Source organism: Argiope bruennichi, chromosome 7 (genome assembly GCF_947563725.1).
Source record: "Argiope bruennichi chromosome 7, qqArgBrue1.1, whole genome shotgun sequence".
NCBI lineage: Eukaryota > Metazoa > Arthropoda > Arachnida > Araneae > Araneidae > Argiope > Argiope bruennichi.
In genome coordinates this window covers 80941759-80966965 of record NC_079157.1, presented here as the reverse complement: position 1 = coordinate 80966965, position 25207 = coordinate 80941759, and the positions used below count along the sequence as shown (strand labels likewise).

The 25207-nt window shown below is 27.3% G+C and overlaps 1 protein-coding gene across 1 annotated transcript in view; it reads right to left on the bottom strand.

Moving 5' to 3' along the window:
* Window positions 1-25207, bottom strand: part of LOC129975446 (neurogenic locus notch homolog protein 1-like) — a 61407-nt gene that overhangs the window by 24089 nt on the left and 12111 nt on the right. The window contains exons 2-14 of the mRNA XM_056088509.1: window positions 18229-18309; window positions 17347-17427; window positions 16465-16545; window positions 15583-15663; window positions 14701-14781; window positions 13819-13899; window positions 12937-13017; window positions 11698-11778; window positions 3900-3980; window positions 3063-3170; window positions 1907-2014; window positions 1331-1438; window positions 754-861 (exon numbers count right to left, since the gene is read on the bottom strand). Of these exons, the coding sequence (XP_055944484.1) occupies window positions 754-861; window positions 1331-1438; window positions 1907-2014; window positions 3063-3170; window positions 3900-3980; window positions 11698-11778; window positions 12937-13017; window positions 13819-13899; window positions 14701-14781; window positions 15583-15663; window positions 16465-16545; window positions 17347-17427; window positions 18229-18309 (1161 nt within the window). The remainder of the gene's footprint in view (window positions 1-753; window positions 862-1330; window positions 1439-1906; window positions 2015-3062; window positions 3171-3899; window positions 3981-11697; window positions 11779-12936; window positions 13018-13818; window positions 13900-14700; window positions 14782-15582; window positions 15664-16464; window positions 16546-17346; window positions 17428-18228; window positions 18310-25207) is intronic.

Below are 25207 nucleotides of genomic sequence, written 5' to 3'. Positions count from 1 at the left end.
TTAATTTCTTGCCTATTCTCTAAAACTAGCGTTATTTATAATATATTATTATTATTTTTGAAAAAATAAATATATAAATCTTGTTGTTAAATACATAAAATTTAAGGTAGTAAACATTTATTGAATGAACAACTAATTATTTTTAAAATATAAGAGAGCAAACATCTAAATTATACCTTTCTCACAAGTATCTCCAGAAAATGGTGTCGGGCACATACATTTAAAAGAATTTTTGTCTATCTGACAACTGCCTCCGTTTTTGCATGGCTTTTCAGTGCACGGATCTACAAATAAAAGACTTCTTATTCAATTACCTCCAAATATAATTATTATTTCAAATTCTTATTTTAAATTATAATCTTTTATATAGAAAAATATCAAAATCTAATAAATCTGTATGCCTTTATTTCATTTTCATCTACACAATTAAAAGAAATAGATCAAAACAATTTCATGGTTTATCTTTTCTTCAAGAGGAAACTGAACAATAATAGAACTATCTTATATCATTAAGTGTTACAGACGCCGAGAAGAGATACTTCTGCTGATAACAGTTTGTCTTAGTTGAGTCAATCGTATTAATTTCTTGCCTATTCTCTAAAACTAGCGTTATTTATAATATATTATTATTATTTTTGTAAAAATAAATACAAAATCTGGTTGTTAAATACATAAAATTTAAGGTAGTAAACATTTATTGAATGAACAACTAATTATTTTTAAAATATAAGAGAGGAAACATCTAAATTATACCTTTCTCACAAGTATCTCCAGAAAATGGTGTAGGACACATACATTTAAAAGAATTTTTGTCTATCTGACAACTGCCTCCGTTTTTGCATGGCTTTTCAGTGCACGGATCTACAAATAAAAGACTTCTTATTCAATTACCTCCAAATATAATTATTATTTCAAATTCTTATTTTAAATTATAATCTTTTATATAGAAAAATATCAAAATCTAATAAATCTGTATGCCTTTATTTCATTTTCATCTACACAATTAGAAGAAATAGATCAAAACAATTTCATGGTTTATCTTTTCTTCAAGAGGAAACTGAACAATAATAGAACTATCTTATATCAGTAAGTGTTACAGACGCCGAGAAGAGATACTTCTGCTGATAACAGTTTGTCTTAGTTGAGTCAATCGTTTTAATTTCTTGCCTATTCTCTAAAACTAGCGTTATTTATAATATATTATTATTATTTTTGTAAAAATAAATACAAAATCTGGTTGTTAAATACATAAAATTTAAGGTAGTAAACATTTATTGAATGAACAACTAATTATTTTTAAAATATAAGAGAGGAAACATCTAAATTATACCTTTCTCACAAGTATCTCCAGAAAATGGTGTAGGACACATACATATAAAAGAATTTTTGTCTATCTGACAACTGCCTCCGTTTTTGCATGGCTTTTCAGTGCACGGATCTACAAATAAAAGACTTCTTATTCAATTACCTCCAAATATAATTATTATTTCAAATTCCCATTTTAAATTATAATCTTTTATATAGAAAAATATCAAAATCTAATAAATCTGTATGCCTTTATTTCATTTTCATCTACACAATTAAAAGAACAGATCAAAACAATTTCATGGTTTATCTTTTCTTCAAGAGGAAACTGAACAATAATAGAACTATCTTATATCAGTAAGTGTTACAGACGCCGAGAAGAGATACTTCTGCTGATAACAGTTTGTCTTAGTTGAGTCAATCGTATAAACTTCTTGCCTATTCTCTAAAACTAACGTTATTTATAATATATTATTATTATTTTTGTAAAAATAAATACAAAATCTGGTTGTTAAATACATAAAATTTAAGGTAGTAAACATTTATTGAATGAACAACTAATTATTTTTAAAATATAAGAGAGGAAACATCTAAATTATACCTTTCTCACAAGTATCTCCAGAAAATGGTGTAGGACACATACATTTAAAAGAATTTTTGTCTATCTGACAACTGCCTCCGTTTTTGCATGGCTTTTCAGTGCACGGATCTACAAATAAAAGACTTCTTATTCAATTACCTCCAAATATAATTATTATTTCAAATTCTTATTTTAAATTATAATCTTTTATATAGAAAAATATCAAAATCTAATAAATCTGTATGCCTTTATTTCATTTTCATCTACACAATTAAAAGAAATAGATCAAAACAATTTCATGGTTTATCTTTTCTTCAAGAGGAAACTGAACAATAATAGAACTATCTTATATCAGTAAGTGTTACAGACGCCGAGAAGAGATACTTCTGCTGATAACAGTTTGTCTTAGTTGAGTCAATCGTATTAATTTCTTGCCTATTCTCTAAAACTAGCGTTATTTATAATATATTATTATTATTTTTGAAAAAATAAATATATAAATCTTGTTGTTAAATACATAAAATTTAAGGTAGTAAACATTTATTGAATGAACAACTAATTATTTTTAAAATATAAGAGAGCAAACATCTAAATTATACCTTTCTCACAAGTATCTCCAGAAAATGGTGTCGGGCACATACATTTAAAAGAATTTTTGTCTATCTGACAACTGCCTCCGTTTTTGCATGGCTTTTCAGTGCACGGATCTACAAATAAAAGACTTCTTATTCAATTACCTCCAAATATAATTATTATTTCAAATTCTTATTTTAAATTATAATCTTTTATATAGAAAAATATCAAAATCTAATAAATCTGTATGCCTTTATTTCATTTTCATCTACACAATTAAAAGAAATAGATCAAAACAATTTCATGGTTTATCTTTTCTTCAAGAGGAAACTGAACAATAATAGAACTATCTTATATCAGTAAGAGTTACAGACGCGGAGAAGAGATACTTCTGCTGATAACAGTTTGTCTTAGTTGAGTCAATCCTATTAATTTCTTGCCTATTCTCTAAAACTAGCGTTATTTATAATATATTATTATTATTTTTGTAAAAATAAATATATTAATCTTGTTGTTAAATACATAAAATATAAGGTCGTAAACATTTATTGAATGAACAACTAATTATTTTTAAAATATAAGAAAGCAAAAATCTAAATTATACCTTTCTCACAAGTATCTCCAGAAAATGGATCAGGGCAGATACATTTGAACGATTTTTTGTCCATAACACAAGTGCCTCCGTTGATGCATGGATTATTAGTGCACAGATTAACGAGGAAAGGCTTTTATTATCTGTTTTGTTCATATATATCTCTTATTAAAAATTCAGTGATATCGCATATTTTAAATTATATTCTTATTTAAAGAAAAATATCAGAAGTTTATTAATTCATATGTCTTGTTAGAAATTTTCATCTGCAGCTTGAAACGAAATATATCGGAAATATTTAAATGATTTAAGCTTTAATCTTATTGAAATTTTATTTCCGTTTCAATTATAAAATATGTTTCAATCACGTTGGTGCCTATTAAAATAATGGCACTTAAATATCCAAGATTTTGTAATGTTTGTTTTTTTTTAAAGTGCTCAAATAATAAAAATTCCAAATGTTATTTTAAAAATAATATCCATGTTTCTAAAGCTTTTAATGAATCTCTATAATTTTATTATATATTTTACAATAGTTAACTTAATTAATATATTCATTTCGTCGTAAAGGATATATTTTTATATTTATAATTGCAGAAGAGAATATTGAAATAGAATTTTGTTTTTTCTTTCGCTTTTTATTTTATCATTTCTTTTGTTTATCAAGGATCTAAATTACTTATTACTCAAGAGATCACAATCCTTATTTTGTGATTGGAAGCGAAAGTTTGATTTCAGCATTTAAAACATTAAATATTAAGCAAAATAAAATCAAGACAAATTTTGCAATGCATAACAAGTTAATTCCGACACATTTCGAATCAATACAAAGTAAGTAATTTTACTTACGAACGCATTTTCCAGGCATACCGCTAGAATTGTCACACTTCAATGGATGCTCGCAATCTTCAGGCTTTGTACAGGATTTTACTAAAGATAATTTGAAATGTGACGTTAATTTTTCTTTAATACATCTGATACTAGAATTATTTGTTTCACCCTTTAATTAAACGCTTCTAAGGATTACTTTAAAATTATTTTTTATTAAACTTTATAAATATCATTTCCAACTAAAAAAATGTTTCAATTTTGTACGCTTTTTTCTTTATGTTTTAAATAAATTTTTGTATATTTATGATTGTAGGAATTAATAACCCAAAGTCACATTGCTGGAAGCATTTATATTATAAAAAGTTTTGCATAATAATACGACGAACAAATTTTTGTAATTTCTTGTAAGTCACGTTCTATTAATAGCTTAAAGAAGCTGCAAAATTATTAAATAAATATTTCTAATCAGTACTCTAAATTATACCCACATTTTCTCTAGATATGAATGGGGAACACATGTTATTGATATGAATGGTAAACACCAATTTTAAAATATAATTGTTTATATTTGAAGCATATATAAAAATTTCTTCTTTGAAACTCCAAATAATTTTCATTTTAATTACAATGTCTTTTTCTTTGTGGTTATTTGATGTAAAAAATTATCTCCGTTTTTCTACAGCTTTATTTCGAATCTCTGGCATTATTATATAAATAAGAGTTACGGATTTTCTTCATATACTTTTAAGATAGAAAATATGATGTTGAAATTTCATTTTTTAATTATTTATTCTTATCACTTTTGAATTTCTTTCTGTGTACACGAATCAAAATTATTCATTTTATAAGACACTAGCTGCCCAGTTGAATCTCCAGGGTGAATGATGTTTAAGATTTTCTCATTAAATATTTTACGTAATTTTATATCTTAATAATTTCTTTAGCAAAATATTTTTAAGTTTTAAATTTTGATGATCATATAAACCATACAATTAATATTGAAGAGTTACGCCAGTATATTCATTGTGTTATATATCTCCCTAATTTTTTTGTCACCTCTCGTAACATTTGAATATAAATTAAACGTTAATTAATGCAAAAATCCTTTTGATGGCACCAAATATGATTTTAAAAAATATGAGTATAGAAAACAAAATCGTTCAGTATAGAAAATAATTAGTTTCGTTGAATCTATTATAGCATTTCATTCCAGACATACTGTTCACGGTACCACACTTAAGAGGAGAGTTGCAGGCACCAGAGTTGGTGTAGGTTTTTACTGCTAATAATATGAATTATTACATGAGATTTCCTCCCCCATTTCAAGTACCAGTGATTACTGGATACATATTTTTATCATAAAATTATTTTAAAAAAAATGCATTATTACTATTTGTTTATAAATATAAAATAAATAAAAATTTTGTATTTTGAATACTTGACATACAAAATAAATACTTTTATATTTCTAAAGCTTTTTTTTGCATTTCTAGATAACATTATAAAATAGTTTTGAAGAGTTGAATCTAATCATGTATCAGTTTTTTCCAAAGGATTATTCGTCGTATATTCTTACATTATAGAAGAAAATATTAAAAATTGTCATTGCAAATTGTTTCATCTTTTTTTTTTTTGCGTACAATTAATTTATAACGTTCCTAAAAGACTAATTTTATAAGATATCCACCACTTTCATTCCCGCTAAATAATTTTCTTTTTTTAATGATTTCTTTAAAACGTTTCCATGCGAACAAGAATTTTGATACAGCTTACATATCAAACAATTATCAGCACAATAATTATCGGTGAATTTTTCGAAACACATTTCAAGAAAGTCCTATAAAACTCCGAATTTTTCTAATTTTTTCCAGCATTGAATATTTACGCATACACCTTCCATATTTACCGTTATCTGCGTCACACTTTAACCCTTACCTGCAAGGTGTGGTGTCTCAGACCGCAAAGGATGAACTTTCGGTCACCCCTATTCTATTTTTAGATCAATCGAATGGATTGACCCTGTCCTTCTTGTGCCGTGATCTTCACAGCACGTGCACTTTTTCAATCGGTTTCAGAAGTTACTTTTTCAAATATTTCAGCTATTTCTTTGAGATCGCACCTCCCTTTTAGTGCTCCATTATTATAAAAGGCTTAGCAAATGGTTCTAAAACTTGGTCCTCGAAATACCATCCAACCTATTGATCCTGGTTATGAAGCAGAGCTCCAGAGATTTTTAAATGAAGCAGAATGTGATTTTAGTGATGAGGATAATTACACAGAAAAAAAATGTTTTTGGAAACTGTTTTATGACACCACTTGAAATTGTAATATATATATATATATATATAGGATAATTTTTTTTTCTTTTCTTAGATATTCTTATATATATATATATATATATATATATATATATATATAGGATAATTTTTTTTTTCTTTTCTTAGATTCCAACTAATAAAAAAAGTATTTAAAGCCATTTTTCGATAGCCTATCCCCGACAGAGTTGAATTTTCAAAAAATAATGAACTATAATAAGAAAAAAAATGCAAAATAATGTTTCTATCTTATATTTTTACCAGTTATTTCCATCTATATAACATGTACTTAAATGAAATTTCAAAAATTTATCTCATATGAAAAAAAAAAAAAGCCTTTTCCAAATTTTTATTTATTTCAAATTTGCTCATGATCTCATTAATTTATGATAACATTTTATAGCTCAGTTTATAGAACTTTATAATATAGATTTATTTTAAAGGACTGCTATATACTTTTCTTCTAAGTTTAATAGTGTTTTAATTAAACTCGAAAATTTGATATAATGTTTTTCTCGTAAAACTCGAAGGTCAATTTTGTACAAATTGATCATCAGTTTAAACCAATAAAATGGCTGGTATGTATTTTTTCTAGAGAAATATAGAATTCGATTAGGCTATTTTAATTGCAAAAGTTTAAAAATAATTTAATTTTTAATGAAAAAAAACTTTCTTAATGCAGTTTAATATGAATAACACTATTAATAATTTTTATAATGCTAATATTTAAAGAAATCTCCGAAGTTTTTATTTATATACATTGAGGCTGTCAATGCGAAAAGAATATCTTTTAACAATCAATTTTTCGTGTTTAATTTCTAAGTCACATTTCCTTAGGGTTCTTTTTCCGAAATCATACTTGCAATAAAATACTAAAATTCAATAGCGTTTTATTCAAATTTCTTCAAATTTACTTTGAATGAATTTCAACTTGAAGCATTTAATTTGATTAGCACACTCCGCTATTATCGTGGTTTCACGTTTCATTGTAATCTTCAACAAAGACACCAAATAACATTCTTTTATCAAGGGAACCGTTTGTGGTATTTCTCACCAGCGTGAGTCACGTGTCCTGTACCCTCGTATTTTGCATCTTTCCTCCACCCTTAACCAGTAAGGTATTCATCATTACATTATACAAGGGGGAAACATTGATAGAACATACATGATGATAAGTGCTTTTTTTTATAAGAACTTTCTCACAAATACCTGCGCTTTACTATAGATGCATTTCTTCAAATTTCCAACATGATTTTCATTGAAGGCCAAGTTTTTCCAAACAAACTTATATGTTAAAAAAAGCTGAAAATTCTGAAATATCCTGAACATAATAATGTATGAATGATAGATACTACATATAAAATTATTTGATTTTGATGAAATTTCTACTTTTAGTTATTTTAACCAATGTGACAGTAAATAACTAACATTACATTGAAAATTTTATTAATTTTAATTATAAAATTTATAGAATCAGCAAATATAGTATTAAAAATTATAAAATCAAACAATTTCAGGTTCTATTTTCGAAAATTCATCTCCTTGTCCAACTTTCTTCATTGGAATGATAATTTAATTTTAATAAATTTCATAGTTAAATTAAACACATTTTTCAAATAACTTTGGAAAACTTCGGAAGAAAAAAAAAGAATTATGGGAGGAAACGAAAATTCGCTTTACTCTTCGAAGATTCATTAACTCTGGAAATTTGGTTTTAGAAGTCAATTCAACATGTCGGAAAGTGTGTCTGAGAATGAATTTCATTAGAGCCAACTGGAATATTTGCAAAATAGAGGATTTTCTTGTAATCAATTGCTGCTTTAAGTGCATTGGTTATCACCACAAAGCTGCTGACTGTGAAAATGGCTTGTGTTGTTTCAAGTGAGCGGTAGAACACAAAAGTAGCGAATGCAATCTGTCAAATCAGAGTTGAGTGAATTGCTTAACTTCCCAAATAAAAAAGTTGATATGAATCATAAATCTTTTTCTAGCTGCTGCAAATATCATCAATTTATGGAGAAACTTACTGTATCCTAGACTCAGTATGAATAATTTTTTCTCTCAAACACATTTGCGCGTTATTCAGCTAAACTTGCTACACAAATCAAAAAGTGCTACACAGCAGCGTATTTTGAATATGGAATATTTATATCGCATTTGTTCCAGAATCTCATTCGTATAAAGAAACTCATCCTGGATTTCCTTCGTCATATAGATTTTTTTTTTATTTCTGGCTTTCCATCTATTGATATCTTTATAATTTATAATCCGCAACAATGAATTCAAGAAATCAGTGAAGGACTTGGCCCATAAGAATCTAGATGATTCCCTTCAAACTTCCTCATCCGTCTGAAAGATTTCCTCTTAATTTAATTAGTTATCATAATAATATTGAAGATAGCTTTCCTGATGTCTGCTTTACAGATGGTAGTAAAATTAACAATAATGTTGGGCTTGCATTTGTTGTTTGCCAAGATTATATTGAAATTGAAATTCATCAATTCAGAATAAGATAAGAATGCAGTGTTTTTCAGGCTGCACAGCCAAGCAGTTTCTTGGATTTGTGACAGTGAAACTCTTGCATCAAAGTTCTTAATTTTCAGCGACTCCCTTTCATCCTTACAAGCCTTAAATAACATCAATTCCCTAATCTAAATAATTATTAAAACACAATCCAATCCGAGGCAGAGGTGTGAAAGTTTCCTTTTCTTTTGTTGGAGGTCATACAGGAATCTATGGCAATGAACGCACCGACTAATTTGCCAAAGAAGCGGCAAAACTAGTTAATTTTCTTCCTATGAGCATTCCAAAATATTATTTCAAGAATGTCTTTAAAGATAAGGTTAGATCTGAATGGAATACCTTATATCAAGCATTGACTAATGCGCAACTCAATAAGGAATTTATTCCATCCATATAGAGACGCTTAAAGGCTAACTACTCTGCGTCAAATTTTAAACTTATACAGTTTCTGACTGGGCATGGAAACTTAAAAGCACATTTAAAACGTTTCAATTTGTCGCCGACTGATAGGTGTTCGTGTTACAGTGGTGCAGTCCAGGATGCCGAGCATTTGTTATTTGAATGCACCAAATTTATTCCGAAAAGACGTAAACTCAGAAATTGCCTTCTAAAGAACAATATAGCTCGGCTTCCTCATTTATATGCCTTTGTATAGAGAAAATCAACTTTCATTTCCTTTTGTACACATATTAATAGTATTTTTCCCCGTGTTATTTATTTCAGAGCGTTTGCCTACATATATTTGCATATATACTTTTGTATTTCTATTTTGAATATTTTTTTATTTCATTATGTTTCTGCAGTTGTTTTATATCTTCTACTGTACGTTTCTGTTAGTATGTGAGCAATTTTGTTTCCTTTTTGTTTGTATTTGTGTATTTACTGTCCCCCCCATTTTTCTTTGCATTTGTGCCTATCTCCTTGTATTTGAAATTTATTCTACAATCAATTGCGTACTGACTTATATCTGTAAGCCTTGTGGTATACTTGTTGGCACACAAGGAATTTATACATCAAGAATATATATATATATATATATATATATATATATATATATATATATATATATATATATATATACAGTCAGCAATACAAGTCTATTATGCAAGCCCCCTTGCCTTTATACCTTGTTTTATTTCATTTAAAAGTTCATAAATATTTATTTTTTCAATTGGAATTGCGAATAATATGTCAGCGCTTATATGTAATTAGTTGTGGAATAATAATACCCCCATTTCCTTAAAATCAGATTCATTTCGATTTTTTAGATATTTTTTTCTGAGTATCTCATATCGAATTTCTGCGCCATAATTACTGATAAAAAACAGAATGAAATATGAATATAGTTTTATAAAAAATCATATAAGAATATATTTCTATATTTCATAAAATATTCTCATTGAACAATTATTATTTTTTCTTCAAAAAATATGACGTTACAGAGAAAAAAAAAATTTTTTTTTTTTTTAGTTTTATTTAAAATGATATTTTTTTCAGATTCAGTTTTGAAATTCATTGATACCTCAATGCATTTTAAATCTGGAAATCTTAGAATCTTTTAAATCTAAATCAAAATTTCATTTCTTAATTAATGGAGCAGGAAATTTCTTTCAAGATTTTATTCAGTAATTGAAAAGGATAAAAAAAAGTTAAGAAATTCTTCTTACTTTTATTTCAAAATATAAATATAACAAAACCTTCATTATATCTTAAAAAATGAAAATTTCTATTTCGCGCAATGAGATTTCCTTTTCAAGTATTTATGTTATGGGTAAATTTTGATGCAAAGTAGAATTTGATGCAAAATCGAAAGGAAAAACAAACAAATTTGTTGTTGTTATTATTACCTTGATGCCAATTGATATTTTTTAGAATGTTTAGTCATACATTTTTATAATAAGATATTCATATATTTATAATATTTTACTTTTGAAAATAAGTTATTATAAAATTTTGCATCGATAATAATAATTTAGGAAAGTTTTCTTTCTTTCCGAAAGCAACCTTTCCCACTTAAATCCTTTTTCAAGATAAGGAATTTGTTAGTCAGCGAAAATTAGTTCTATCCGCACTAATTGCAGTCCTTCTCATTCATCACTGCCAAAGAAATCATTAGTGGTGGAGAACAGCAATGGCGAAAATACACGTCTTCAAAGACAAAATCCAAAGTAAGAAAAAACCGTTTGCACCCATTTTAAAGAGAACAGTAGAGGATAAAATAAGACATTTCTGCCTATTTGAAAGAGGAATTGATTGTGGAAAAACACGTCTCAGGCACTTGGAGAGTTAAGGCAAATACTTGGAAATTAAATTATGTATATTTGTTCTCAGCTATCGAATCCCATAACAAAAACATTCTGTAAGAAAAAATGTTTTTTAGTAAAATTAAAAAATGCGGATAACTTCATAATAAATAACAACAAAGAAGTTCGAAATTTCTAACAAGTAACAGTAACGATAAACTTAATGCTTACGATTTTGCAAATATCTATTCTAATTTAGCACACAGAAACTTAATAAGTGTTTGTACAATTACATATGATAAATATTTAAACAGAAATGTGATAACTGAAATTAATTGATTTGAACTATGTAAATTTAATATCGACGGTAACGCAGGTAAGGTATATAATTTGCAAGTTTAACTTTGGCTCTATTCGTTAAAAGCACTATACTTTCTAAATACGTTTTGATTTTTTTTTTTGAAAATTTTATTACAATATTTATGAAAATTTTAACCAAAACATTCTTTAATAAATTTATAAACAATGATTTTAAACTATGTCAGTGTAAGAATTGAAACAACAAATGAAATATCTTTTTCAAAAGTATTTCCAGAAGATGTTTCTGGGCAGTTACATTTAAAAGAATTTTAGCCAATTATTATGAACAATCTTTTAGATATTCGGAGTTTGTATATCAAAAAAGTTCTTTTTAATACGAATCAACTTAAGTGCATTTCAACACTCAATACTTACGGACGCATTTTCCAGCTGTCGCTCCGTCGGTTCCACACTGAAGAGGATAATCGCAGTCACTAGGATTCTTACAGGATTTTACTGCAAAAATTCAGAGATGTTGCATAAGATTGTTTCAAGTGCCCAAAATATTGCAATGTATAACTCAGATTTCTTATAAAAGTTTTCTATATTATAGTTAAGTGAGTACAAATTATACTATATCTGTCACAGCAGAAATCAAGAATGCGTAAATTTTCTTTGTGAAAGTAAATATATATTTAAAAAAAAATTCTTTAGCGACATAAGAGTTTGAAATCAATGAGTTATCATATGCAAAATTTTGAAACCTCCATCATTCAGAAACATAAAACTATCGGTTTATTAAAGTCGTCCGATTAAATAATGAAATCAATTTTAAAATGCGATTATTTTTAAAATTACAAAAAAAAATTTATATATTTAAAACAAATGTACAAGAAATCTTTAGTTATAATTTTTTTAAAAATAATTATTGATTTCAAAAGAAATACTAAAACAAAAAGCATAACATATTAATTACAATCTTAAATATTATAAAAAAGACATACTATAAATAAATACATACTTTTGAATATTGGGAAGTATTTGATCCCTTATTCCTTTGTAAATTTACTTCATAAAATATTTCTTCTATTTCATGTTCATAGTAAATAATGCAAATGTAAATAAATTTAAAAAAATTACGATTAAAAAAAGATTATGAATAAAAAAACTACGATTGAATCATAATAGTAATTTTAAAATTCGATACTTATTAAAATTATATAAAAAAGAAATCTTATAAATTTTAAGCAAACAATTCGAAAATCTTTATTCACATATATTCAAAATCATTCATTGCTTTCAATAGAAACTGGATTATAAATATTGCATTATATACAAATTCCCGTATCTCATATCTTGGCAAATTATAACTATAAATAATAAACTTACCATCAGTTTAAGTACTTAATGTATGTGAAAATGATATATGTAAATTGTAAAATTCTTAATAGCCAGAAATTCTTAATAATCACAGTATACGAATTATAAACGGTTATATTTCTTATTCGTTATGAAAATTATTCTTAACTTTTAAAAATTTATAATACTAATTTGGTTCATATTATATATCTGTTTTTAGAAAACCTATAATGTAATTTAAAATTACGCCCCCCTACATAAAATTATCTGTTTAAGATAAATTTCCTTAATTCCATTTTAACACACAATACTTACAAATACATTTTCCAGATGTAACCCCATCGGTTGGACATTCAAGAGGATAATCGCAGTCACTAGGTTTAGTACAGGATTTTACTGCAAAAATTTAGAGATTTTTATTGAATTTGTTCCAAACGCTCAAAATTTTACAATGCATTTCTTCTATTTCTTATAAGTGATTTCTACATTCTATATGTCCAATGACAATAAATACTAAATATTTCATAGCAGACACCAAAAATGAGCAGAATTTCTTTAATTATGAAAGTGCATTTTTCAGAGGTTTTCTTTGCAATTATAAAATTTGACATCAATGGGGTGTGTTCAGCAAAATTCTGAATTTCCTCCTTAATTCAGAAAAATCAAACTATCTCCCAATGAAATCCTACGATTAAATAATAATCCTCATTTTAATATTCAACTCTTATTAAAATTACATGAAAAAGAAAGCTTTTGTACTTTTCTCAAACTTTCATGAAAACATAATTCGCATATGTAAAGAAACATTCATTGACTTCAATTGAAACCGGATAAATAAAATTTAAATTAGATGTTAATTCCCGTTTCTCAAATATTAAAATTCACATGTTATCAATATAAATATCAAAATTATAATCAGTATAAAAACTTAACAAATCTAAAAATGATATAAGTACATTTTAAAATGATTAATCGTTCGTGCTTCTTTATGCTCAAGGTATACAAAAATTACACGGTTATATTTCTAATTCGTAATGAAAATAATTTTTAAATTTTTAAAATTTGCTTGACTAATATAGTCAAATTATGTATCTATTTTGAGAAAACCCGAAATGTAATTAAAAAATAGGCGAACACACATAAAATTCTCTGTTTAAGATAAATTTCCTTAGTTCCATTTCAACACACAATACTTACAAACACATTTTCGAGCTATAACCCCATCGGTCTGACATTCAAGAGGATAATCGCAGTCACTAAGTTTAGTACAGGATTTTACTGCAAAAATTTAGAGATTTTTATTGAATTTGTTTCAAACGCTCAAAATTTTACAATGCATTGCTTCTATTTCTTATAAGTGATTTCTACATTCTATATGTCCAATGACAATAAATACGAAATATTTCATAGCAGACACCAAAAATGAGCAGAATTTCTTTAATTATGAAAGTGCATTTTTCAAAGGTTTTCTTTGCAATTATAAAATTTGACATCAATGGGGTGTGTTCAGCAAAATTCTGAATTTCCTCCTTAATTCAGAAAAATAAAACTATCTCCCAATGAAATCCTACGATTAAATAATAATCCTCATTTTAATATTCAACTCTTATTAAAATTACATAAAAAAGAAAGATTTTGTACTTTTCACAAACTTTCATGAAAACATAATTCACATATTTAAAAAAACATTCATTGACATCAATTGAAACCATATAAATAAAATTTAAATTAGATGTTAATTCCCGTTTCTCAAATATTAAAATTCACATGTTATCAATATAAATATCAAAATTATAATCAGTATAAAAACTTAAAAAATCTAAAAATGATATAAGTACATTTTAAAATGATTAATCGTTCGTGCTTCTTTATGCTCATGGTATACAAAAATTACACGGTTATATTTCTAATTCGTAATGAAAATAATTCTTAAATTTTTAAAATTTGCTTTACTAATATAGTCAAATTATGTATCTATTTGGAGAAAACCCGAAATGTAATTAAAAAATAGGCGAACACACATAAAATTCTCGGTTTAAGATAAATTTCCTTAGTTCCATTTCAACACACAATACTTACAAACACATTTTCCAGCTGTAACCCCATCGGTTGGACATTCAAGAGGATAATCGCAGTCACTAGGTTTAGTACAGGATTTTACTGCAAAAATTTAGAGATTTTTATTGAATTTGTTCCAAACGCTCAAAATTTTACAATGCATTGCTTCTATTTCTTATAAGTGATTTCTACATTCTATATGTCCAATGACAATAAATACTAAATATTTCATAGCAGACACCAAAAATGAGCAGAATTTCTTTAATTATGAAAGTGCATTTTTCAAAAGTTTTCTTTGCAATTATAAAATTTGACATCAATGGGGTGTGTTCAGCAAAATTCTGAATTTCCTCCTAAGTTCAGAAAAATAAAACTATCTCCCAATGAAATCCTACGATTAAATAATAATCCACATTTTAATATTCAACTCTTATTAAAATTACATAAAAAAGAAAGCTTTTGTACTTTTCACAAACTTTCATGAAAACATAATTCACCTATGTAAAAAAACATTCATTGACTTCAATTGAAACCGGATTCAAAAAATTTTAATTAGATACCAATTCCCGTTTCTGAAATATTAAAATTCACATGTTATCGATATAAATATCAAAATTATAATCAATATAAAAACTTAAAAAATCTAAAAATGATATAAGTACATTTTAAAATTATTAATCGATCGTGCTTCTTTATGCTCATGGTATACAAAAATTACACGGTTATATTTCTAATTCGTAATGAAAGGAATTCTTAAATTTTTAAAATTTGCTTTACTAATATAGTCAAATTATGTATCTATTTTGAGAAAACCCGAAATGTAATTAAAAAATAGGCGAACACACATAAAATTCTCTGTTTAAGATAAATTTCCTTAGTTCCATTTCAACACACAATACTTACAAACACATTTTCCAGCTGTAACCCCATCGGTTGGACATTCAAGAGGATAATCGCAGTCACTAGGTTTAGTACAGGATTTTACTGCAAAAATTTAGAGATTTTTATTGAATTTGTTCCAAACGCTCAAAATTTTACAATGCATTGCTTCTATTTCTTATAAGTGATTTCTACATTCTATATGTCCAATGACAATAAATACGAAATATTTCATAGCAGACACCAAAAATGAGCAGAATTTCTTTAATTATGAAAGTGCATTTTTCAAAGGTTTTCTTTACAATTATAAAATTTGACATCAATGGGGTGTGTTCAGCAAAATTCTGAATTTCCTCCTAAGTTCAGAAAAATAAAACTATCTCCCAATGAAATCCTACGATTCAATAATATTCCTCATTTTAATATTCAACTATTATTAAAATTACATAAAAAAGAAAGCTTTTGTACTTTTCACAAACTTTCATGAAAACATAATTCACATATATAAAAAAACATTCATTGACTTCAATTGAAACCGGATTAAAAAAATTTTAATTAGATGTTAATTCCCGTTTCTCAAATATTAAAATCCCCATGTTATCAATATAAATATCAAAATTATAATCAGTATAAAAACTTAAAAAATCTAAAAATGATATAAGTACATTTTAAAATTATTAATCGTTCGTGCTTCTTTATGCTCATGGTACACAAAAATTGCACGGTTATATTTCTAATTCGTAATGAAAATAATTCTTAAATTTTTAAAATTTGCTTTACTAATATAGTCAAATTATGTATCTATTTTGAGAAAACCCGAAGTGTAATTAAAAAATAGGCGAACACACATAAAATTCTCTGTTTAAGATAAATTTCCTTAGTTCCATTTCAACACACAATACTTACAAACACATTTTCCAGCTGTAACCCCATCGGTTGGACATTCAAGAGGATAATCGCAGTCACTAGGTTTAGTACAGGATTTTACTGCAAAAATTTAGAGATTTTTATTGAATTTGTTCCAAACGCTCAAAATTTTACAATGCATTGCTTCTATTTCTTATAAGTGATTTCCACATACTATATGTCCAATGACAATAAATACTAAATATTTTATAGCAGACACCAAAAATGAGCAGAATTTCTTTAATTATGAAAGTGCATTTTTCAAAGGTTTTCTTTGCAATTATAAAATTTGACATCAATGGGGTGTGTTCAGCAAAATTCTTAATTTCCTCCTTAATTCAGAAAAATAAAACTATCTCCCAATGAAATCCTACGATTAAATAATAATCCTCATTTTAATATTCAACTCTTATTAAAATTACATAAAAAAGAAAGCTTTTGTACTTTTCACAAACTTTCATGAAAACATAATTCACATATATAAAAAAACATTCATTGACTTCAATTGAAACCGGATTAAAAAAATTTAAATTAGATGTTAATTCCCGTTTCTCAAATATTAAAATCCCCATGTTATCAATATAAATATCAAAATTATAATCAGTATAAAAACTTAAAAAATCTAAAAATGATATAAGTACATTTTAAAATTATTAATCGTTCGTGCTTCTTTATGCTCATGGTACACAAAAATTGCACGGTTCTATTTCTAATTCGTAATGAAAATAATTCTTAAATTTTTAAAATTTGCTTTACTAATATAGTCAAATTATGTATCTATTTTGAGAAAACCCGAAGTGTAATTAAAAAATAGGCGAACACACATAAAATTCTCTGTTTAAGATAAATTTCCTTAGTTCCATTTCAACACACAATACTTACAAACACATTTTCCAGCTGTAACCCCATCGGTTGGACATTCAAGAGGATAATCGCAGTCACTAGGTTTAGTACAGGACTTTACTGCAAAAATTTAGAGATTTTTATTGAATTTGTTCCAAACGCTCAAAATTTTACAATGCATTGCTTCTATTTCTTATAAGTGATTTCCACATACTATATGTCCAATGACAATAAATACTAAATATTTTATAGCAGACACCAAAAATGAGCAGAATTTCTTTAATTATGAAAGTGCATTTTTCAAAGGTTTTCTTTGCAATTATAAAATTTGACATCAATGGGGTGTGTTCAGCAAAATTCTGAATTTCCTCCTTAATTCAGAAAAATAAAACTATCTCCCAATGAAATCCCACGATTCAATAATAATCCTCATTTTAATATTCAACTCTTATTAAAATTACATAAAAAAGAAAGCTTTTGTACTTTTCACAATTTTTCATGAAAACATAATTCACATATGTAAAAAAAAATTCATTGACTTCAATTGAAACCGGATAAATAAAATTTAAATTAGATGTTAATTCCCGTTTCTCAAATATTAAAATTCACATGTTATCAATATAAATATCAAAATTATAATCAGTATAAGAACTTAAAAAATCTAAAAATGATATAAGTACATTTTAAAATTATTAATCGTTCGTGTTTCTTTATGCTCATGGTATACAAAAATTACACGGTTATATTTCTAATTCGTAATGAAAATAATTCTTAAATTTTTAAAATTTGCTTTACTAACATAGTCAAATTATGTATCTATTGTGAGAAAACCCGAAATGTAATTAAAAAATAGGCGAACACACATAAAATTCTCTGTTTAAGATAAATTTCCTTAGTTCCATTTCAACACACAATACTTACAAACACATTTTCCAGCTGTAACCCCATCGGTTGGACATTCAAGAGGATAATCGCAGTCACTATGTTTAGTACAGGATTTTACTGCCAAAATTTAGAGATTTTTATTGAATTTGTTTCAAACGCTCAAAATTTTACAATATCACCGCTCCGGGGATAAATCGATCACCCGGCAGTTTTTTGAATCAATAATAAAAGTGTACCCGCCTGACAAAGAAATCGAAAAGGAGTAATAGCTGCCATACCGACGAAATTCACATGGTTAAATCGGGTGAGTTAAAAAAAAATTGTATTGTTATTTTTGTGCATTTTTTAAAATTTAACATTGTTCAAATTGTGCTATTTTTAATTATTTTTAATTCTTGTTTTTGTTCTTTTTGTATACTTCATGCCAAATTTTTCTCCTGCCATAGCCCCATGGACGCTGTAATCTTCAGAAAAAAATCTCTTGAAAATAGTCATAATATTGAGAAATACAATTCTGAAGATTACTGCGTCCGCTGGGTTTGGCGAGAAAAATTTGGCGGGAAATCGCCAAATGGTACCCGTCTCTAGAACTGTACCGGAATCTCCACAAAGAATCCCATCGGTGTCAAATCCTGCACGGCTATATTGAATGTTTTGGTGAATAATTAAATGAAGGAAACAAAAATTCCTAAAATCAAATAGTGCCAATGGATTGAACTCACAAAGAAATGTTGATGTTTACACATACAACATCCTTAAATTTTTAAGACCGTTACCTGGGGGTAAACTATATAGAGATTACTAATTGAAAAGGGGAAAAGAAATGGAAAAATTGATAAATAAAATTGTAAACCTATATAACATCTATAAACATATAAACAAACATTGTAGAGTCAGAAATCTATAGCTACTGTCTGGGTCCCTTGGTTTTGATTTCTTTTGTGAGAGCATGGTTTGTTGGTTCTATAGGGTATTACATTTATGAAGAAATAGTTTAGTCTGATTTTGATGAGTGACATTTTGGTCTTAGCTATTGAGTGGTCTTAAAGAGGTCTTGGTGTTTATGAATAAGAGTTAAGTCGAATAAAATTCAACTTTTCCCCGATTCTCGAATGGTCCAAACCAACCAAATGGAACTAAAGCCATAGCATTTCATGTGCACCAAGCATACATGTTTAGTGGATTTTCGATCGAAGTCGATCTTAGTCCAAGATTGTTCAATATAAAAACCTAAAAAAAATAGCTCGACTGAATTTTCATAAACAGTAAAACATTACTGTTATAATTGTTGATGGTTTTATTATTGGAGACAGCTAAATTTTCATTCAGATTACCAATGAATAAAAACAGGTTAAAACCATTTCTGCAAATTTCCTCTAAAAAAATTTTAAAAATTTCTTCCCATTTCTTCTTTTTTTAAAAGATAATTAAAATTACTGGAATGAGCTTTTACGGAAAATATTTATAATTCGTACATTTCCTGATAGCATCCATTTGAATCAAAGAAAGATTATTATTTTCGGATTACCGGAAGAAATATTTTCATGTCAAAATCCATTTACAAGAGCAGGAAATTGAATATGACAATGATCATTTTCATTTCTATCTCAAATTCCTGAAGATAAATACAACTTTTCGGTTATCATATTCATATTCTGTGACTTCCATACTCTAGTACGAAATTAACAAACCCTAAATAATCCTCTTCTACTAAAAGAAATTAATTTTCTGTTCAAGTTCATTGTTTTTCGTCAAAGTGACTTGCAATTTCTCGCTCTTAACTTCGAATTCAAATTTTAAGTTATGAGCTCCTTAAAAGATCTGAAAGAATGCTTTAATTTGGAAATGGTGTCAGATTTTTTTTATTATCTTTAAATAAAATAAACGACAATAATTTATTACATTAAATTTCATTTTTTAAAGAACTATTTAAATCATTCCATATGATCAAAACAGATTTGAGTGTATTTGACATTCTTTTTCCAGCAGAAAAATTGTTATTAATATTTGCATTATGTAAATACCCCTCTTTGCGTGGGATTTCTTTAGTGTGAGCGGTAGAAACAGTAATCACTTCCAAATTAAGTCCCACATTTTTTATTCACATATTGATACGCTACACAGCTCAAAAGTAAAACATAAAATACGAAAAGAAATACCAACATTCAAACAGAACCACATTCTCCCCCGGAAGTACGCACCTTATAGACGGCGAGCAGCAACTTAATGCAAGCAATGAAACATCTGGCTCGTCAAGGTCGCCATAAAAACAAACCCCTGATGATGAGCCAATGTTTACAAATCGCTGAAAAGTGTCTTCACACATTCTATGCACAGAGCAATTATTCATTAAAGATGCCTTTGGTCAAAAAATTAAAATAAAAGCGTTGTTGGATTCTGGGAGTTCGGTAAACATAAGAACTGCAGATTTGGCCAATTCTTTAGATTTGAAGCGGAAAAAGGTTAATGCATCCATTTCTGGTATTAACGGAGGAGAATTCTTCATTAAAAATAAAATAACCACTACCAATTTTAATGAAAGCAATGGTTTTTCCAGAACTGTATCGTTTTTAATTATGCCTAAAATAACGCATTTAATTCCTTCTAATAAAGTCGTTGATATTTCAAAAGTTAACTTCCCAAGTGAGATAAAATTTGCGGACGAGACTTTTCATATTCCTAGTAAAATTAATGCATTACTCGGATGTGAATTTTCTTTGATTTACTGAAGGCAGAAAAATTTAGATCATATGATAATTCACTCATGTTACAAAATAGTGTGTTCGGATATTTAGTAACGGGAACAATCAAAGGTAGAAATTCTCATTTCTTTTCGGGATCAATTTTTGAAAATGATAATCTGGAGAATTCTGTTACAAATTTCTTTAACTTAGAATCTTTTCCAGGTGATAATGGAGATGATTCAATCGAATCAAAAACATTTGAACAAACTTACTGCGAGAAACATTTTCTTCCCACTCATAAGAGGGATAGTACCGGAAGGTATGTTGTTAAATTACCAATAATTGAAGAAAAACGTTCGACACTAGGCGATTCAAAAGAAATGACGGAAAAGCATTTAAATTTACTTTGGAAAAGATTAGATAAAAATAAAACAATGGCAACACGATACAAAGTTTTTATGTATGAATATTTCCAGCTTAATCATATGGAAAGAATTTTAGATTCTGCTGAAATTGCCAATAGTGAATATTACATTCCTCATCATGCCGTATTTCGCCCAGAAAGCACATCAACACCCTTGCGTGTCGTTTTAGATGCATCTGCAAATTCTAGCAATAGAGTTTCGCTTAATTCCGTTTTATTGAACGGCGGAATAGTTCAACAGGAACTATTTTGCATCATTTCGAGATTCCGAACATATCAGTTTGCATTTAATGCAGATATAAAGAAAATGTATCGCCAAATTTTGGTCGCAAAAGCAGATAGAGACCTGCAAAAAATTCTGGAAACCTAATAGATTTGCTCCTGCGGAAACATACAAACGTGATTATTTGTATAATTTACATCTTCGAAACAAATGGCAGTTTGCTAAGAATAATGTAAATCTTAATGATATGGTTGTAATCAAAGATCCAGATTTGCCTCCATATAAATGGAGACAGGGTAGAATTCAAGAATTAATAAAAGGTTCAGATGGCTTGGTCAGTTGTTGTAATAAGAATTTTGAATGGTGTTATTAAAAGAGGTATTAGTCAAATATGTTTACTCCCAAAAATTAATTGGATTTATATGTGTATATGATTGTAAATAATATATAAAGACTACAACTCATTTGTATAAATTTGTATATAAAAGAATTATTTCAATATTTCTTTGTGTAAATTTGTATATATAAGAATTATTTCAGTATATTTTGTTTTGTTTTTATATTTGTTTTTTTTTTTGTTTTGTTTTTTTTGTAATAATTCTGTCAAATTTATTTTGAAGTGTGAAATTCTTGTAGTGTCTGAATATTGAAATTGTGCAATTTCAAGGCGGGAGTATGTTACGTAAACATATTGCCCCGCCTCTAACTTGTAACGCCCTCACGCGGTATATGTGAAAACTATGAGTCCTGTAACATCATCCATGTAGCAGCAAAGCCGAAAGGCAAAGCTCAAAGGAACTCCCGAAAGCGGAGAAACAATAAAATTTTAAAAATTCTAAAAAGGTCCGTCATCATTATTGAACTTCTCCATCACCTACTAAGAACTTTAAGGGTTAAGAGCCTAACTATTTCATCTAATGATTTTATACGCACGGCTTGATCACTATTTTGAACCAAATTCTGATTGCTCTTGAATAATTCTACTTCTAGCCGAAGTTTTTCAAGCGCAAATTTTTCAGCCTGTAACTGAAATTCCCTTTCTTTTTCAAGCTGTAATTTATTTTCGCTTTCCAGTTTTTGTTCCTGCTCTAACCTTTCAGCCACAATAACCTCTAAATATTCTTTTGCCTCTTCCTCTTTATAATGCTTACTAGATAAAATTAATTCTTTCAGAGTTACTTAGACATGATTTCGTCTGGTGACTCACCAAAATCTTGTGCTAGACAGATTAAGTCTGCCTTTTTACTGACATTTTCCAAGCTAAACCTAATGCCGAATTGCCTTACAATAATTCAAATCGAAATTAGATATAACACTAGAAGAACAACATAGTAATATGTTTACAAAAAGAAATAATAATATACTTAATTTATATATATATATCAAAGTTAAAAGAAAAAAATACATCTAAATTATTTGTAACCAGGCTTTTTTTTTAACAAAATAAAAATAAAAATGTTCGTATTAGTTTTTAATTACAACTTAAGTATATTGTACCTAAAGAAAATGATTTATTACGTCTAACCGCAAAAGAATTTCCAATGAGAGATCCAAAAAAAAAAAAAAATTGCATTCTTAACCTTATAAAGAACAAGTAACAAAAATTAATCCTTTAAACATAACACCGAAAAGGAAATAGAACTACGCTGATGCATTCAAAATTACCATTTGCTAACGTTTGGAAAAGCAACAAACATGTCATGAAAACGATCAACAGAAAAATTATACGCAGCAATTAATCACCAAAACAAAATTTGGGTGGATCCTAGCACAGCCCACCTGTTGGCGTCTTTTTGAATTCTCGCCAAACGAGTGGCGATAACGTCGCTAATCCTAGACGGATTTTTTTTTCTTTATTTATTTTATACTAGCCGCCTTTGGCGACCAGCCGGTTCGCCAATCTTAATGTTCGTTAAAATTTTAATAATTAAATATTTTATGCAATTTCTACTTTAATAGCTTCTTCATCAAAATATTTTAAAACTTCAAATTTTGATTGTCATATAATTCATTCATAATATTATAAAGGCCTTCAGTCATAACGTAATATGTATCTCTCATTTTCTGTTAGCACCCGTAGAATTTATGCTTTAAATTAAAGTGGAAAGAATTAATCTTCAATTAATATAATAATATTTTTTGCTGAAACAAAGCATTTTTTTTATAATCTGATTACTGAAAATAGAGTCACTCAGCGTTTAAACTTTATGGGCACTAAAGAATATCTTTTTTAATTTATGTAATATCTCAAGAGTTTGTCAACGAAATTTTCTTAGGTTCATTATGAGCAGATCGATTAATTAACAATGTTTAAATTTAAATGCATCAAACACTAAGAAGATAAAACGAATCGTTTAAAATAAACGGTTGAAAACAGGTTTTAAAAAAACTACTTAAAAAAACGATGTACTTAAAACTATAAGCATATACAAAAAATATATAACTAACATAAATACAATTTACTTACAAAAGCATGCTACTAACTCAAAAATAATTTAAATCATCCATTGATAACGGTTGTCATGGCAACAATCAGAACACAATGCGCATGCGTGAATTTTCACCGCCAATTACGGTAACGCAAATGCGTGATTTTTTCTACGCCAGTTGGGGTAACGCTATGCGGATTAGAAATTTTTAATTTCCTTTATTCTGTTTTATTTTAATTCAAAAGTACTTCAGAATGAATCTGAAAGATCGATTCATTAACAATGTTTAATTTTAAATGCATCAAACATTAAGAAAATAAACAGAATCGATTGAAATAATCCGCCGAAAAATTTTAACCCTAGCCTCATTACTGTTGGCAGAAAAAAAAATTGAAGCCTTTCTCATTTGGCGGTGGGGAAAATGGAAGATTTTTTTGGCGGAAAAGTTGGCGGTGGGGAAAATGGAAGATTTTTTTGGCGGGAAATTAGTTTTTAATTAATAATTAAAATTCGAATTAAAAATTCGAAAAAAGGAACCTCAGGTGCACATTCCCAACCTCCAAGGTATACATGTACCAAATTTGGTAGCTGTAGGTCAAACGGTCTGGCCTGTAGAGCGCCAACACACACACACACACACACATTGAGCTTTATTATAAGTATAGATTATTTTTTTATTCTTAGTTTTATTTATTATTTTATTTTATTAATAAATAATCAACCTAACCGTATTTTTTTATTTTATTTTTTATTATATTTATTTTATTTTATTTATTTATTTTTTATTTATTTTATTTATTTATCATATTTATTTATTTATTATATTTATTTTTTATTATATTTATTATTGTTTCTGGCTTTCAAGTATCGTTTTTTAATTGAAAAATAATAATAATAACAAATATTCAAGTAGTAGTCAACTTGGCGAGATTTCAAATAAGTCGCCAAGAGGTGGGCCCATCTAGGATTTTACCCAAAATTTTAAAAAATGCATCGGCATGAATCCAGATGATGTCTGCCGTTACTTTCGTTTTCATTAAAGTAACCGGCATATAAACAATACATAAAATATTGACAAACCGATAGTATACGATTAAAACTTAGTTTTGAATACAATGAAGTTTAACTTCAGCATTAAAAACTCAAAGCAATAGAGATTTTTTTTAAAAAAATTTAAAACCAGAACGAAACAATAACAGATAAACAATATTTCAGTACACATTTTTTCCTTCTTTTAACATCTAAAACTTTCATT